General features: G+C 38.0%; 1 protein-coding gene across 1 annotated transcript in view; it reads left to right on the top strand.

Moving 5' to 3' along the window:
- The window catches only part of WDR64 (WD repeat domain 64), a 73,097-nt gene extending 61,924 nt beyond the window's left edge, over positions 1-11,173 (top strand). The window contains exons 18-24 of the mRNA XM_035320671.1: positions 1,173-1,318; positions 3,136-3,241; positions 4,928-4,995; positions 5,413-5,522; positions 6,323-6,511; positions 8,667-8,766; positions 10,973-11,173. Of these exons, the coding sequence (XP_035176562.1) occupies positions 1,173-1,318; positions 3,136-3,241; positions 4,928-4,995; positions 5,413-5,522; positions 6,323-6,511; positions 8,667-8,766; positions 10,973-11,173 (920 nt within the window). The remainder of the gene's footprint in view (positions 1-1,172; positions 1,319-3,135; positions 3,242-4,927; positions 4,996-5,412; positions 5,523-6,322; positions 6,512-8,666; positions 8,767-10,972) is intronic.
- The last annotated feature ends 6,539 nt before the right edge of the window (positions 11,174-17,712 follow it).

Here is a 17,712-nt window from a genome sequence, read left to right as displayed (position 1 = left end):
AATAATTGGGATACCATTGATTTGCAGATGACATACCTCAATGTCTTTTGCTCACACCTGATTTGCAGTTAGTTCTCAAAGGTTAGGCCAGGATGCAGGATCTACAAGGCTCAGTTGCTGTTTTTTCAAATAGACATGATGCTGAAAAACTTGCAGAATTTGGGAATATCAGTTACATAAACTTCTTCCCCACATAACAATGAATTCAGCAATGAATTTTTGAAGTGGTATAGCAAGAGCCAGCTTGATTCAAGTGTGCATGAATTGTCTCACAAAGAAAATCTTCACAAGCAGGTGGAATTTTAGAAGGAAAAATCTTCCCTATAGTATATATCTGCAAAATAACAGAAAAAAATAGACAGCCAAATGCTTGAGTTAAAGCTGTGCAGAGGGAGTTGGTGCATTTGCAAGAAGCAGATCCTCTAGATTCTTCTGAATCCCTTAGACAGTCTCTGCTGGAAAGCAGATTTTTTCAGTAACAAGAAATTTGATTATCTGAAATGTGGATTTAAGCTGAATATATTCAGCAAAGAAAATATGCACTGAAACCAGAATATCCCTAAGCCATGTAGCTACTCAATGAAATGGACACTTACGTTAGGTCTTGCACCCACTGACTACCTATTTCATAGAGGACATTCATGGGACCCCCAGCATCTCCAGCTTTGGGGAAGTTACAGTAGGAACTCCTGACCACCACCTTGGATTAATCTAGAGTTCTGAGAACTGAGTGTAAAATCTATGATTTCAGAGTTGGTAGGTGTCATTCAGTTATTAACCTTAATTTCACTGCTAAATTCACGGTCATCTCTAGAATGTTCACACAGAGGCTGCAGAACTGCTTCTCAGTTGTTTTGATGACTGACCACTTTCTTGCATTCCTCCTCCACTCTTATTGATGTGTGCAGTTTCTGTAAAATCTGTTGCTGTGCTCTGAATAACATTACATTGTGGAGGAGTGCTATGGGCTGGTTTAGATGAGATCATGAAGATTGTTCTCATTTATTGTCAGTTGTCTTCTATCCATATCTGTAGCATTTTTAAACTAATGCTATCCTGATGATAGAGTTTATTTTCAAATTTACTTTTTTTCTAGTTTTATATAATTTCTGCACATTCAAAAGCAGTACTAAAAATCATTTAGAAAATGTATGATCATTTGTGTTCCAAAGCAGAAAACACACCTAGGTATAAGAATATCCAGTATATGAAGACAAATATGAAGACGAATATACAGTTACCCAAAGGTGTATCAGAATATTCACCAATACTGGCCTCTGCTCACGAAAATGGCTGTATCTACCTATGGAATATTCAGGTAGCTCTCTGAGTATCTTTGGGATGGGTCTGGACTAATAGAAGGTAATTCTATTAACCTTTGGAAACATGTTTTTTAACCAACACTTGCAGCAGCAGATATTTCATTGCATTTTTTTTGGTTTCTTTCACAGACACAAATTGGTTCTGCTTTAATAATGGTGGCAGAGAGTAATGACAAGTAGAAGAAACATGATTTATAACGAAAACTGACTATAAAGTTATGTGAAAGTCTAGAAGCTGACTTTTCACCCACTTCATTTACCTTCTAAGAAAGTATGATAGGCAAGGCAGAGTGCCGTGGGCTTAGATAAGGAGAAACAGGTCTGGAGCATTGCACAAGCCTGTTAGCACTAGTAGGGTTACAGATCAGGAGTGAAGAGTATTTGAGCACATAGGATCTATAGCTATAATCCGTTTGTAAAGCCAGTTATGCAAGAGAATGCCAATGGCTTTGTTGTCATACCACTTCAGATCTATAAGACTCTACTCCAGAAAATAATGTTCTAAACTGGGGATGAAAAGTAAATACAGAAAGGAGTACTATCATGTGGCCAGTTAATATCAGTCATCGTGGCAGACTGTTCACTATGTCAGCCATGTAAGGCTTCAACAGAAAACCCAACTAACGAAAGCTCTAGGGAGAATTTTCCAGGAAGGTGATGAAGTAGCTTTGCAGATGTTTTGTGCAAAAGTAGAATACAGCAGTAAATATCCCGATGTACAGTAGGTGTGGGCTTTTTGGGTTTTGCTGTCATGTTTGGTACACATTTGCAGCTCTGGGCAGCCTATTCTAGTGGTTGGCAACCCTGCCCAGAGCAGGGGCGTTGAAACTAGATGATCTTTAAGGTCCTTTTCCACCCAGGCCATTCTATGATTATTGTGCTTAAATTCGTGTCGGAATTTCCAAGTTCAGATGGTGGTAATGTTATGGTGAAGGGTTTAGATGGCAAGGTGTATGAGGAGCGGCTGCTTGGTTTGTTCAGCCCAGAGAAAAGGAGACTGAGGGGAGGACTCCTGGTGGCCTGCAGCTTCCTCACTAGGGGAGGAAGCTCTCTGGTGACAGCAACAGGACCCAAGGGAACAGCATGGAGCTGTGGCAGGGAGTTTCAGGCTGGATATTAGGAAAAGGTTCTTTGCTAGGAGGGTGGCTGGGCAGTGGAACAGGCTCCCCAGGGCAGCAGTCATGGCACCGAGCCTATTGAAGTTCAAGAAAAGCATGGATAATGCTCTCAGATATCTGGTCTGATTTTGGGGTGTACTCAATGATCCTGGTGGGTCCCTTCCAACTCGGAGTATTTTATGATTCTATGATCCTATGATCATTGACGTGAGTATTATCATCACTACATGAATAATACAGTCAAGATTCTCCTTATCAGAAAAACTTTCTTTCTCATCTCCTCCCTAACCTGGAAAGTCCGTAAAGGGAGAAAGGCTACAAGTACTTGATTGAAAATATAGCAGGTTGGTGAAGGAGACTTCATGGGTACACTTGCAGCAAGAAATGATATTTCAGTAGCAATGAGATGCATAGTGATGAAATTCCACAGCAAATGAGAGGTTAGTGTTGAAACAGGGATAAGTACAGTTGAGCTGTGAATTTCCTGGAGTGAAATACCTTGTGCTTTTGATGAAGAAGAGATGACAATCCAGAGGAAGAATACACCCCAGCTATATCAGTGATTCAGTAAATTAGGAAACTACCTTTTCAGCAGTTTTCCACTGTAAATGAGATGGGCAATGCTGTATAGATCAAACTGATGACACGCAACTTCTGATGCACTGATTATATTTTATTTTTTAATTCTATTTTAGGGAAGCTTACTGAAAGAAATTTTGCCATTTTCAAGATATCCTCCAGTTCCTCTGACAGCATTATGTACAGACATCTCTACTAAAATGCTCCTGGCAGGCAGTAAGGGTAAGTGCCAGTCATTCTGTTTAGGACAGTTTGCAGGACCACATAAGATCGTGCTGTTAATGTGACAGAAATGTGGAAATGAAGGTCCAGCTGCTGCCAGACTTTCTCCATCAAAGTTATAATTAAATGATTGAAAAAGGTATTTTCTGCTATGAAAGGATGGTAGATTAAAGCTTTTTGTTAACAGCATTATCAATAGAATAGCTTTCAAAAAAGACATTACAGTTGTCTTTATCTACAAGACCTGCATACACTTTCAATGAGAACTACTGTACTAATAACAAAGGCTACTAAGAACGTGCAAAAATTTAATGTCTGAAGTAACCCAACTAAAACAAAATGACAACAAACAAATGCTGCTGTGGCTGTACCAAGAACCATGATTCAGACACTAATATGGAGTGCACAGCAATGGCCTCATCAGAACACAGCTATAGAAAGAAAGAAAGCAATTGTGACCTGTGCTAGCAGCTCATTGTTAGACTTTTAATTTCACACCAAATCTGGCTTTCATCTGTCAGGTAATCAAAGAGTTTATCTGCTGTCTGACTCTCCTCCAAATCTCTTTACTCACCCTGGCCATTTTCCTCTTCTGCATCTGTCATATGAGATATTTGTACTTTAATGTGTCACTTTTCTTCTCAAATACCTATTAGAACAGTTTCTTATAGTTTGCTGCTCTTATGCTGTCAGAATTTGGATGGATCAATGTTTGTTGTTGTTTTTTATTATTATTATTTTGTTTTGTTTTGTTTTGTTTTTGGTGGTGGTGGTGTTTTTTAATTTGTTTCAAAACTGAGCAAGAGTTTGAAGCTGGTGCTGAAAATGAAGAGGATTTTCCACTGCCCATTGATTCAAATCTGTACCATGAGTTCAGGAAGGCAGCATGCACTTTTAATTTATGGAAAAGTAACCACCCTATTACCTATTCATCTGATACTCTCCCTTTGCCCTTTTGTAGTTGTGCCACTGAGCATATATACTTCTCATGACTTCTGCACCTTTCTCTTTTATCTGTAGTGCTACTACTAAATTCTTGTTCTCATTATAAATTTTCCTTTTTAAAAGGTCAACTACTCTATCAGCCTCCTTGCTTGCTTGCAAATGCACAGTCCTAGAAACCAGATGTGATCAGTATGAAGGCTGAAATGACACAAAAGATTCCTGTCTAGTAGTAGAAACTAAGGAGATAAGAAGCAACCTGTTCAGGAAAGAGGGAGCCTACTCAGGAAACTAAGCAGTAATGGGTTCTTTGATTCTAGTTTCACATGAGTGCACTGGGAGGTTGTAAAATATTAAGCTTACATTATGTATGCATATCATCAAACACTATCCATTTTACCAGGACTGAAATATAGTTCAATCCCTAGAAAACTCTAAGACCTAGCTTGTGCAATAGATAACTGTCTGGACAAGATGAATCTTATTTTTTAGTCTTGTCATTCAAGGAAAAAAATAAAAATTTATATTCTTTCAATTTCAAATCTATTCAGATACATTACTCACAAATAGTATATGTATTTCTTTGCATATTAATAAATGGTATATTATTTTCTATGTTGTGTGCTTGACAATGATGTGAAATCTTTTCATCATTCTGCCCAGTGTTTACCAAGAGCATATGGTAGCAACAAGAAAATGTGTGGCAATAATGAAATGTATTAATGTTTTGCTTTTTTCTTTTTTGAACAGAGGGACATATTATGCGCTGGAGCATTGTGTCATTCTTAGAAGATCCACAAAATAGTAAAAGAGTAAGGAAAATCTGATATATTTTCTTAACCTGAACAGTATAAGAGGGTAAGACAAATAGAGAAAAAATGATTCAGACCTCTACCGGGATTAAAACTGTTTCCTGCACATAAAGGTCATGTCTTTTGCTTTCAATAATAATTTGATGCTGTGAAAAACAAGAGAAAACATAAGTAAAATGCTGCCAGCATTATTCTAGTGTGTTCAAAGAGGTTACATTAAGAATTTATTTATCCCTGTCCCCTGAGCAGTGTTTCTACCATGTGCCATTTCCAACCTGTTTGTTGGAGGGAATAATATTTCACCTCTTATAGGTGAAATATCTTTTCAGACAGCCATGCTGATGAACCCACTAAGCCAGTAACCATGGTGGCATACAGAACTGCCTGAAATGTGGTTATGTTGCTTTTTCCCCTCAGCAAATAAAGGAGGAGCTCTGCTGGAGGGCACATTCTACTGAAGTGGTTGGCTTATTTCATGAAGAGGAGAAAAATGTGGTAGTGACGGCATCTGTTGATGGTTCAGTCAGGTAGGTACAAAATGACTAATACTTCTTAATTCTATGGCCAGTCAGTTGAACAGTCTCCAAAGGCCCTCTTCTTGCTGGACTTGCATATAGGCTAATACGTGTGTTTTCTGTTCTGCACCTGCAAGAACGAATTTTTTAATGTAACACTTTCACTTTTCCCATGAAGTCATACCTTTTGCAGGCTGTCATTTTCTATCAACAAGGTGACCTTGAATGCATGAGTAACATCCCCATATGACTTCCTGTTCTCATTCCATTTTAGCTTTCAGTGCTTTCTAAGTTAACATGGGTCCTTAACATTACAACATAGCAAATTAAACCATTGCAGTCTCAAGTCTTTTTATAGACAACTGTAATTCTTTCTTGGCTGGTAAGTACATTTGAAGGGTTTTTTTGATTTTTTTTCTTTTGTTTGTTTGTTTGTTTGTTTAATTTTATGTTTATTTTGGGGGGGAGAATCACTGAGGAATTTTTTGGTAGATCCTGCTCTTGTGGCAGTACCTTACAGTTAGAGCAGTTCAGGATATTGGTGCCTTTACTCCTCAATTTCTTACTTATAAAAATGAACTGTTTGTTTTCATTTTTCCAATATCCTTCTGAGATATTTTTTTCTCTCAAGTTACTGAAATGATAAACTGATCTTTAATATTATTGTGTTTTTTTAATGACTTACACACTGCACTCTAGTGTAATGGTGCAGAACCTGATCATGTATACAAACATTTTTCATGTTTGCTCCCCTTCTAAAATGATCCATTTTTCCTTTCTGCCCTTTGGCAACACTTCTTCTATGTCTATAGACTCTGGCATGCCACGAATGGATGCTATCTTGGTTACTTCGGACAGCCCAGGAAGTTTGAATTATCAGATATCAGTCGGTCGATTTTGCCTTGTGATGTTAATAGCTTTCCTATTATAATTAAAGAGGAAAGCAAGCATATGGAAAATAAAAAGAAATTTAAATATCCTCTAATGCTGGACAGGGACAGGTAAGATCTTAAACATTTATATACATGTATGACTTGGGGAACAGTTCTGAAAATATTATACTTACAAAGCATCTTTAGACTGAAGATCATAAAAATAAAAATAATTTATATGAGGTACTCAGTATAATCCTTTTTTAAAAAAAAAAATTATATGGTTTTACAAACCATGAATAAATCTCTTAAATGTTATAACTAGGTGACTGTTAGGATTAGGTGGTGGTCAGGATTTGAATTGAGTAATAGTGATGACTATACAATTGCTTCAGATTTTCGCGTTATTTAGAGTCTGTATGTTATGTACATTGTTCAGGTTAGCAGTCTATTTCTCTTCCAATTCCACAAGCTGATAAACTTCTGGGATCCCCAAAGCTTTATTGAAAAAGCTTAATGTGAATATCTTCATCCCAGAAATAATCTTCCAGTTTAAAAAAATGGTCTTATTAAGTTTGCTGGGATGTTGTAGACATATTCACATACTTCAGATCATAACAGTCTGACACAGGCATGTTGTATGTTCAATAGCAGTGTTGGACCTCTTTAATTCTAGATAGAGTTCTCAAGGGATGTGGGTTGGCTACAATTCAAGCCAGTAATACTTGGCCCTTTAGCTAAGGCTGTAGGAAGTCATATTTCTAGTCCTGGAGCTCCCTGTTTTATTAATTATTGGGTTAAGCAGATGCAAAAGCAACATGCACATGGTCTTTAGTGACAAGGCTGTCCAAGCCTAGGAAAAATTATTTCACAGCTTAAGAAAATCATGCATCCTTTAATGTTAAAGTTTTGTGTACCATGTGCACTTTTTGGGCTGCCTTTTAACCAAAGCACTTTGGGACAATGGGAAAGCTCAAAGATACTTTAGTGTTAGCCCATCTAGGCCAATATCCTGGAAGCACTTATTATTACATAGAGTTCTTACTAATGTGAGTAGTGCCACTGAAGTCAGAATAGTAACTAATCAGTGAAGAGAAGTTCTTGGCTGTGTTTGAAGGACTACTCCCTATAGTCCTTTTGAACAGGCAGCAACCAGTCTGAAACCTCTGGAGTCAAAGATACTATAATTAAAGGCAGCTAACCTTAAGAAACTTTGCATAAATGACATGCCTGTGTCAAACACGACTACTTTTTTAAGGACCCTTCAAATAGTTCAGTAAAGGTGAACAGGTAGCATACATTTAAAACACAATAATTAGACAGAAAGTTTCAGTCTTATAATTCTATATGATCTGTATGCTGCCACCTCAAGAGTAGCTCGATTCTCTGGATTAATTGTACCAAATAGTATAATGGATAGCTAGCCTACTTTTGCTAGCCAATACTTATCCAAGAGTCTGTGTTACTTACATGTGCTAGGCTTTGCTCTTCACAGGGTATAGGAGCTTCTCTTGGGTTAAGTCAATTTATCTTCCTGATGTTAATACTATTACCTTATTGGATAGCCGTCATATAATTCACCGAGATAATATTTTAGAATTTTAAATAATAATTCACATTATAAATGTTATTAACAGATATTCCCTAAATGTGCATATCTATGAAAAGGTACAAACCCAGCTGAAAAGCATAGGTGCTCACAGTTTAAATGAGTGTCTCAGGTGACATACTGAAAAATGTCAGCAGGAAGACAGAACCATAAAGAAAAATTGTATCAGTTTCTCTCTGTAGTTTATGATTCCTTAGCTTGTGTGTTATGACATTTTTTCTGACAATAAATTTAAACTGTGTTAATCCGCACTAATAGATATTCTAATCTAGATCATTTCTTCCTGTGATTAACTTTGGAAACCAGACATATGACCAGAGGAAACCCTCTTTGTTATTACAGCGGCATAGAGGAATTGTAGTAAGAACTGAAAGAAATGATGAAAAGCCATTACCAGACAATGAGTCTGCACTCAGTTTTGCTAACTAGTGTTTTACATATCAATTTAACTAGCCTCCTAAAGATGACAAACCAGTGTCTGGATTGACAAAATGAATGATGAAGCACTTCATGGCACCTTTGAAGCTCCCAATATAAATCATATTTTGATGATATGGAATAATTTATACATCAAAATAATTTTATTTTGAAGCAATTAAGAATGTCAAATTCAAAATTGCCATTCAGATAGGAGCATCTGATTTTTTTCTTTCTTCCTCTGCCTTACGTGCACAGCTGGAAATCATTGACCAGATCACCTTCAATTTTAAGAAAGTCCAGGGATATCGACATAATTCAAGACTTGAAGTTTTTCAAAGCTTTGGCTTCTCCAAAGGTACCCAATGTATATGACAGATTTGTTTCAGTTCTGCACAATATATTATGAATTGCAACTGCATTTCTCTTTTATAAAACAGCCATAAATAACCCTATATGTTCTCATTCAGTGGACAAGCTAGAACAAAAAAATGCAGTAAGAGAGAGATCAGTGAACACTCTGTGGTTTTTATTCTAATTGTTTCACACTTCCAAGTTCCATTTAGATGAAAGAACACACTGATTCACTTGTTTGGCTTAACGGCATAAAAACAAACAAACAAACAAAAACCAACATCAATAAAATCTAGGATTCTCACATGCTCAAACAGAAATCCTAGATATCCCAGTTCTACCTGAAGGGTGTGTGAAAATGCTAGAATGACAGTGAATCACTGGTTATGTATAATAGTTCTTTCAGGGTTACCATGAAATCAGATTCCAGGAGAATCCAGTTTGGATAGCATTATGAATGCTTTCTGCACCTCTAACTGAATAATGGTCCATCTTTACTTGGCTTAGCCCTTACACTTCTTTTGTTGGAGTTGTGCTAGAAAAGGGAAAAGATACAAATTCTGTTGCCACTTGCAAATCAATCAATCAATCAAACAAAGAACAGCTTCCATTAACACCTTTCTGACCATTCCTTCCCCCCGCTAAACAGCTAGTGAGGGGTATGAGCTCTTAACTTCCCTTCCCAAAATCTGCGGTACTGTGGGTCTCCTATGTACCACAATCTGTTATCCTAATGAGGCCAGCTAAGATTCAAACAGTAGTCAGTAAAAAACATTACTGCATGTGACCATTTCTCTTGGTGTATCTTGGGTGAAATGATGACGAGGTGAGTGGAAGACACTTCTCTGTTGCTTATTGTCCTGTCTTGCCACCTCCATTCTCTCACCAAGGATCAGTTCTCATCTCATATGCATGATTGACTAGTTGGAGCTAGTGGATTGCTTGCTGCTAGGTAAAGGTAGCTAAGCACACAGTTTTGAGACATTCTGTCATTTCACCCCAAGGAAGCAACAAGTTGACAAGCTCCCTTAAGTAACAGTTATACCAGTCATGGATGCTGCACAGTTTCTGAAGTGGCCTAAAGTTGATGCTGGGTATAAAACATTAATTTTAATGTAGCAGAGTCAGTGGCTGAGAACATGGTGGGACAACTCAGTAGAGGTGGGCTCCACAGTGGCTTTTACTTAGTCATCTGAAAAGAAGGCTGATAGAACACGTAAGATACTTTCATGTTCAAAAACATTAGCACTGGAATACCCTTGTGATTTGGATTTTGATGAGAAAAAAGGTTTGATTTCCTTTTATTAGTCTTAGAAATGAACAAAACAGTGGACTTCAGTTTTTACTTCAGACTAGAAAAAAACGTAAGTAGAAAATCTCTGTACATTGTACCATTTTGAATTAAACTCATGTTTTCAACTATTTCAAGGTTTAGGTATACCTTTTTTCCTCATTGGAGGACCATAAGTTGCTCTCCTAGGGTGAAATCACTGCTATATTGTGTAAGAACAGTTAAATTTCCTGCCCTGGCCTTAACTATAATACCTAGGTAAGTATCAGGATTCAGGTGAGCGTGGATGAACTATAAAGGTACTCGATGTATCTTCAGTAATTCAGAGCTTCCTACAGTTTACAGCAGTAATGCCCTTTTGTTCATCTGCATCTTTCCTAACCAGTTGCTGAAGTGTTTGGGTTTTGCACGACCCAACAGATAGCCAGAGTGACAGTCCTGAGATGAAGGGAGAGAGTTCTTACTGCATTACCCTTTGGCTAGACTTCCATTGTCCTCTAATAGCATGCATCCAACAAACCTGACAAGTAACCTGAAAATGATTCCTGTATTGAACTTATCCAAGATGTTAATACATAATGTAACTACATAAGTATTTAAAACTAGCTTTAGTCTAGGTGATAAAAAAAAAAAAAAAAAATTGCTATTAACCATCTTGATTTGTTGTCCCAGGGAAAGCTGGAATCTTGCTAGTTGTGCCTTTTCTATAGCAGAAGGATCTCTTCCTAATTTAGAAATGTTCAAAACTTGTGCATAAAACACAATCTCTCTACATAGTAATTGCATTCCTTTCTTCAGATAACATGAATGTTACTACGCTGTTCAATAATAAAAGTAATGCAACAGCATTTCTTTATTGCCTTTTGTCTTGAGCACTGACATTTTTGTAAATGCACTGATTTTGGTTTCTCTTGATCAGATCCACAGACAACCTTTGGAAATTTTTGAGTCAGGAAACAGAGAAGCTGGTGCAGTATTTGGGTCTCTTCCCATATATGAGGTAAGCACAAGTGTTTTCTTTTCCACCTTTTGCACATTAATGCAGCAGAAGCCATTAGCACTAGTAAATGGTTATAATCACATACTTGGACATTTTATTTTTAAATGCTTCTCAATTTAATTTTCTCACATGGTTTGCATTACTACCAACTCAACTCCATTCTCCATTTGTGGAAGCTTGGGAAGCCAATTGAAGAGAGCATGCAGCACAGTGAGTAGTCCAGACATTTATTTTTCTTGTACAACTTCATGTCATTAACTTATTTCAGAATCTTTATTTTAGCCAGCCCCGAAACTACTAATTCTTATCTACACAAAGCTTTGGCTACTATAATACTGTTTTATGGGTAATATTAATTAGATTTATTATAAGCTGTCTAACAAGGCTTCCTCGGTTGTTCCTTATATGGAGAGAGACCAGAACTTCCACAGCTCCATCAATCTCACCTATTGTAGGATGGAAAGAATCACCTTGTGCAGAGGTGCTGATTTCTCTCAATAGAGGGAACCTAGAGAACTAGCTTGGGTAAGAATCCTAAAATTTAGATGGCTGGTTAGGTGGGGTGAATAGAGTATTCAAATATATATGACAATGTTTGCAAAAGCAGCTTTACGTAGTATCTCATCCATACTAACCCAATGAAAATGAACTCAGGAGCTGATGCATAGTGTTTAAATAGCTTGCACATATGCTACTTTTTTCTGACCATTAATATGCCTTGGAAATCTATGTTTTATTTTCTCCAAGAAAAAGATGAAATTCATAGGGTCTTGTGATTTGGCAAGTTAGGAGCAATTAAACTGAAACCAATGGCACTGTGGTAGATTTACTGTAAAATGACATCAGAGTTTTTGTGAGCTACGTGTACAACAAATATGTATATAGATACATAAATTTATTTTTTGCCTGTGCTGCTACAAAACAGTATAAAGTGACCTATTTACATGAACATTTTCATTAGCTCTTGAAATTACGCAATTTATTTTTAAAGGTCTTCAGTGGAAAAAACCTGAGATGTCCAGTCCATCTAGATGTACAGTGGAGACAGAGCTCAGTGGAGAACAAGATCAAGACAAACAAACATAATGTCCATCTGAAGACAAGTGGAGGAGCAGGTTCCTTTTTTTTTTTTTCTGTTATTTTCTATTATATCCATTTCATTATTAAAGAGCATATAGAAATCAAATCTGCCCCAGTCCTTCATGCAGGGGAAAAAAAATCTAATAATGCCAATGTATGACTATTAACAAGATACTCACAGAAAAGTCCATCTCACTCTACTTCTTGATGGCTGATAACAATGAAAAGCAACTTCTTATGATTAACTGCTTTAAAGATTAAGGGCCACATATCTCCAAAAATATGTTGCTAGCCATACAGACGTCTCTGAAGAATAAAAAATATCTGAGATGGAAATAATTTTCTTCATAGCAGCCCATATGATTACTGTGTTTTAGATTTGTGACTAAAAGAGCATGGTAACAGGACAGTGTTTTAGCTATTGCTGAGCATTGCCTGCACTGTGTCAAGGTGTTTTCCCCACCCCCAGTGAGTAGGATGTGGGTGCACAAGAAGCTGGGAAGGACCACAGCTGGGACACCTGACATAAACTGACCAGAGTTATTCAATACCATATAACATCCTACTCAGCGATAAAAAGTTGGGAAAAGGAGGAGGAAGATGAGATGGTTATGGTTACAGTGTTCATCTGCCCAAGTAACCATGATGTGCGCTGAGGCCCTGCTTCCCAGGAATGGGATAAACATCAGCCTGCTGATGGGAAGTAGTAAATTAATTCCTTATTTTGCTTGCTTGCACATGCAGCTTTGCTTCACCTATTACACTGTCTTTATCTCAACCCACACATTTTCTTGCTTTTGCTCTTCCCCATGTGGGGAAGTGAGCATGCAACATTGTGGGTACTTAGCCATTAGCGTATAAAAGCTAACACTGCTACAATTCCAAGTCCTATTTGCCTTTGAAAGACAGCCACATCAGCTCTCTTCCAGCCATTGAAAATTGCTTCATCTTCAGAGATTAAAAGAAATGAACAGGTTCAGAAAGCAGCATACTCATTTCTTTACATGCTCTTAAAAATACATCATTTTATAATTATGTAAGGTTTTCCCTTTGGCATTTTCCCTATTTCTAGTTGAAACTAAAGTATTTAACTCTGGTTGTAAGATGCAGATATCCCTCTTCTTTCCAGTTTATTAAATACTTCTTCACAGAATCACAGAATGGTTGAAGTTGGAAAGGACCTCCAGAGATCATCTAGTCCAAACCCTCTGCTCAAGCAGGGTCACCATTCTTCCTTGGTTCCTCCTCAGAACTGACTACTTACTACATTTCTTCTTAGGTTCTTAATGTTTGATTTTTTTTCAGTCTTGCTAGCTGCTCCCTTTGGTTTTCCTCATTAATTTCCTGTGTTGTCCAAGAGCTGATTTTACTTCTGTCTATTCATGTCTCCATATTCTCCATCATGCAGAACAGTCCCTCCATAATGCAATATTATTTCCAGTAACAATTAAATATTTAATCCTATGCTGAATGAAGTCAATGGACCATCACTCAGGAGGGAACCATGCGGTAAAGAAAATTGTCTAAAATGCAGGACGTCTTTAGGTTGTCTTTAGCAACCTTCCATCCAATTACTACCTTACTGCTGTGCTATTTAGATCGTGACAAAACTACAGCACTATATAGTAATACCCTCTTTTTTCTCATAATTCATTGCATAAAACCTGAATTAGTTCAGACTGCATGTCACTGTGCAGCATTAGTTTACTTGTTGAGTTCCAACTCTTAATGCTTTAAAGACACCAAACGGAAATTAGTTCTGGCCCCAAACATTTTAAACAATGGTATTATTCAGTTGTTGTTGTTTTAAGTGTTGCAAGAAAAGCAAAGACACTCCATTTCTTTGAACAGATAATCTACTAAGACACTGTACTACAAAGAATTATTTAGAAGAATAGTTGTTTATTGTATCCTAGAGGAGAGAGGACACTGCTGGGAAGAAGCTAAAAACAGAAAAGCAGATCAGACATGGGATATTTCCAAACATACCCTTCAGGCAGTCCTCTCAATGCTGGATCTAGTACAAATCTGTTTGTTAACTGATTTGTTGGGTATTATCTGTGAATTTTCTCTGATGCTCTGTGTCTTTGGAGGTTAGTGTCTCTCCTCCAGCATCCAGAATTATATTGCAGGTTTAAGAGTTACAGGTGTTAACAGTTGTTTTGTTGCTCCAGATCATTACTACAGTATGGAAAGGTATCTTAAGACAGCCTCTTTCAGCATGGCAGAAACTGATGGTTGGACTGGCTGCAGTAATTAGTTTGCCAGAATTTCATTACAGCTCTTGCTAATGCTTTACAGAATCTGAGGCGCTCTTCAGGTGCTCTAACCCACTGGGGTAGCTCAATCTGAATGGCATCAATGGCACCAGAATCACGGGAGCCAAAAGTCTTTGTTATGTATCCACCACTATAATAGCTCCCATTATTGGGGCTAGGATTGGATGGAGAAGGCACACAAGCATAACTGTTATTTTGTTCTTCAATATATTTACCCAAACTTCTGTTTCCTGCAAGCAGAGTCTCAAAAGACACATTAACTAGCTGATTGGCCAGATATCTAATGGAGGAACATGACGCAGAAAAGACACCTGAGTTAAGGGAAGTTTTTGAAAGTGTATAGCCTAGTTCTATCCACTGTTCAGGATGTGCTTGTCCATGGATATCTAGAATCAGGCCCCTTGTCATCTGTGATTTTGCAGTGGTCAAAAATCCCATATAATCCTCCCAGGCCTGTTCTGCTTGGGCAATTCCAAAGGAGGCTTCTTCCTTTTCCCTGTTAGCATCCATCTTGAACCTCTGGAGGTGGTTTATAACAATATGTGGGAAGAAGCCATCAGTAATCTTGCTGATTTCTTCAGCAAGAACCTGAGCCACTTCTATGGTATGCCTGTCTTGGTTGGTAGACACTTTGCACTTCTTATAGTCTTGAATGCTTCCAGAAGGACAGTCATGAGAGAAAATACAAGAAGATGTCTCTGCATCCCAACAGCCAGCCTCTCGATCAGGGATATCTTCAGGTTCCATTGACCCACCATGTGGGACAGAGAGGATCAGCTTCATGTTGCCCACTTGATATTCTGTGAAATGATTATGACCAAACAAAACTTCTCTGCTGCCAGTGTGTTTCAATAGCAAAGATAAAATTGGAAGGAAGAACAGATGCATTATTTTTATTTGCTGCTGGAAGACTTCGCAGTAAGGAATATAGCAGAACCTACATAAAAGCAAAAGACAGACTTTAGATTTTTTACAGCTGGAAACACATGAGTGTATTAATGCTGCTGGAATAATTAGTTACTGGTTAAGCTGTTTTAATTTAACTCCAAGTAGCACAAAGAAAAAAAAGCACAAGAGAAACAACAAGAAACAAGGGACTTAGTGTGGCTAGATGTAATTGAGAGGATTCTCACAGAGGAACAGGACAAGGGAAATGGTAGGTTACTGGGCTGCCTTCATTCCCCAAGAAAGCAGAAGGATTGATTATTTGATCATATTATCTGATCCCAGTGAATTGCCAGATCTCAGCAAAATATTTAAAATAAACATTTTCCCACCTAACCTTTCCTTTTTCACCTCTGAAAACTGAAGAAAATCCTACCAAAATTTGATAGAACATCTGTATCTCATTGACCTGAGTGACATGTCTTTCCATTATCCAGATGCTTACAAAAACTAGAGATTGTTTCAACTCAAACCATCACTGGGTTTATCTAAAATAAGTAGACTGATAAAAATTGAGTGCTACCAAGCTCTATCTCTATCTGCTCTTCAGGCTGAGTTAATTTCATAGCATCATAGATAGACACCAGTGAGTGCATTATGGAGTGACTCTCTCCTCTTTGGTTTTCAAGTTTTGTTTCTCTTCGACGCAGCTAAGATATTTTTAAGCTCTCACTGACTGACATTTTTTGGAAAGCTGCAATTCAGCAAGATGTTAACAGTGCTTACTGGTTTGAAGTTACTACAATCCTAAGAAAATCAATTGAGTGTAACTGTGTTGGACGGCTGTGAAATGAATGAGTAAAGTCAGTGAAGAACGGAATAAGAAAGGATACTTTTACTTCCATGAATTAAAGATAAGCTTCACATAACGCAGTCCAGGTGAAGAGAAGGTGCGTATTAAATGGGTGCACTAACAGATGAGGCAGGCTGCGCTGTTGTCTGTATTGCCTTTACCATTACATCACCCATAGAAAGGCAGAGGTGTCCAGGGGCAGCTAAGTAAGAGAGCTGAAGATCTGCAATAATCTATCCACCAAGCCTGGCCTGAGCGCATGCATTACAGCAGCCAGTAATACTGAGAAAGGAAGCACTAACATTGCCATAACTTTCTTTCCCCCCAGCAGTCTGCATCCACTGACCTGTCTGGGGCTTCCTTCCAATACTCTGTGATGCATTTGCCTTCAAATCTGAAGGAGCAGTAACCAGCAAAGGAACACCCTACCCTTTTCATGCTGCCATAAAGGCAGCACAGAGTATCTCTAGTCCCTGTTGTAACTTCTGCAAAGTCTCCTACAACCCATGCAGCTCCCATCGGTATGGATGTGCCCTCCCACCAGTTTTTCACAGCTTAAGAAAGCAGAGAGCAATTTCACCCAAATGACACTGCAAAATGTTCTCTCCCCACTGTGAAGTCAGCTGTCAGCATCCTTGCTGGCTTTATAGAAACAACCTCTTCTGCCTACTGGTCTGGTACACACTGAGACTCCTGTGCACAAAAAGCAAACATCTTATTTCTCTCTTCTCTGTAGGATGAAAGCCCATGAACAGTCCATGAGCTGGAATCTGATCCTGAGCTTTCCTTCAGAGCACAATCAAAAGCTCTGGTAGTTTTATGTTGTTACTGGTGTTTGTATCTTTTTTTTTTTTTTTTCTTATAAAGGACCTTCAGTCCTTTTACTTAAACTTTCAGCTTAAAACAAGTTTTTATTCAAGTCCTCCATCATTTATGGTTCCCTAGGTTTCCCTGAGATACAGACCTTCACCAGTTTTTCCCTGAGACACAGACCTTCACCAGTTAGTTCACTGCATTACCAGAAACATGTAGAAAATATTTTCAAGCATTGCTCAAAATCCCTTTTATCCAAGGGACAGACTGTACATAAAATACAGCTCAAGTCACCCATGTAAGTCTAGGATTAGCTTACCTCAGGTACAGTGGGGCCCAGCACCAAGTTAAATAAGTCAAGAGCAACAAATCACAGGTGCTGCTCACCTGCCTTAGGATTCAGGTTTCCTTTGCCTCAGGCTCTCAGTTTAAATACGATGACACAGATGTTCATTTCCCACTACTGGCCCAGCAATTTGTTGTCACCTGCAGCAGTTCACTTGTCTTTTCACATTTTCTTGTTAATGATTGAATCAGACTGTTAACACCACTAGATCCCGTTTTAGAAATATCTGGAGACACAGCTTTGTATGGTTCCCAAATGGGAAGAAAGTCACCCAGGCACAGTTCATGCTCTGGGCAGGCTTGGAGAGTGAGGAAGAAGTTAGAAAATTTAGGAGGAAGCTACAAAATTTACCTGTTTGTTGTCTTCTCCATAAGGGGGGGGGTTCTTACAAAATAAATAATTG

This window comes from Oxyura jamaicensis, chromosome 3 (assembly GCF_011077185.1).
Source record: "Oxyura jamaicensis isolate SHBP4307 breed ruddy duck chromosome 3, BPBGC_Ojam_1.0, whole genome shotgun sequence".
Lineage (NCBI taxonomy): Eukaryota > Metazoa > Chordata > Aves > Anseriformes > Anatidae > Oxyura > Oxyura jamaicensis.
Note: the sequence above shows the minus strand (reverse complement) of the source record. Positions and strands in the feature narration are given on the sequence as shown.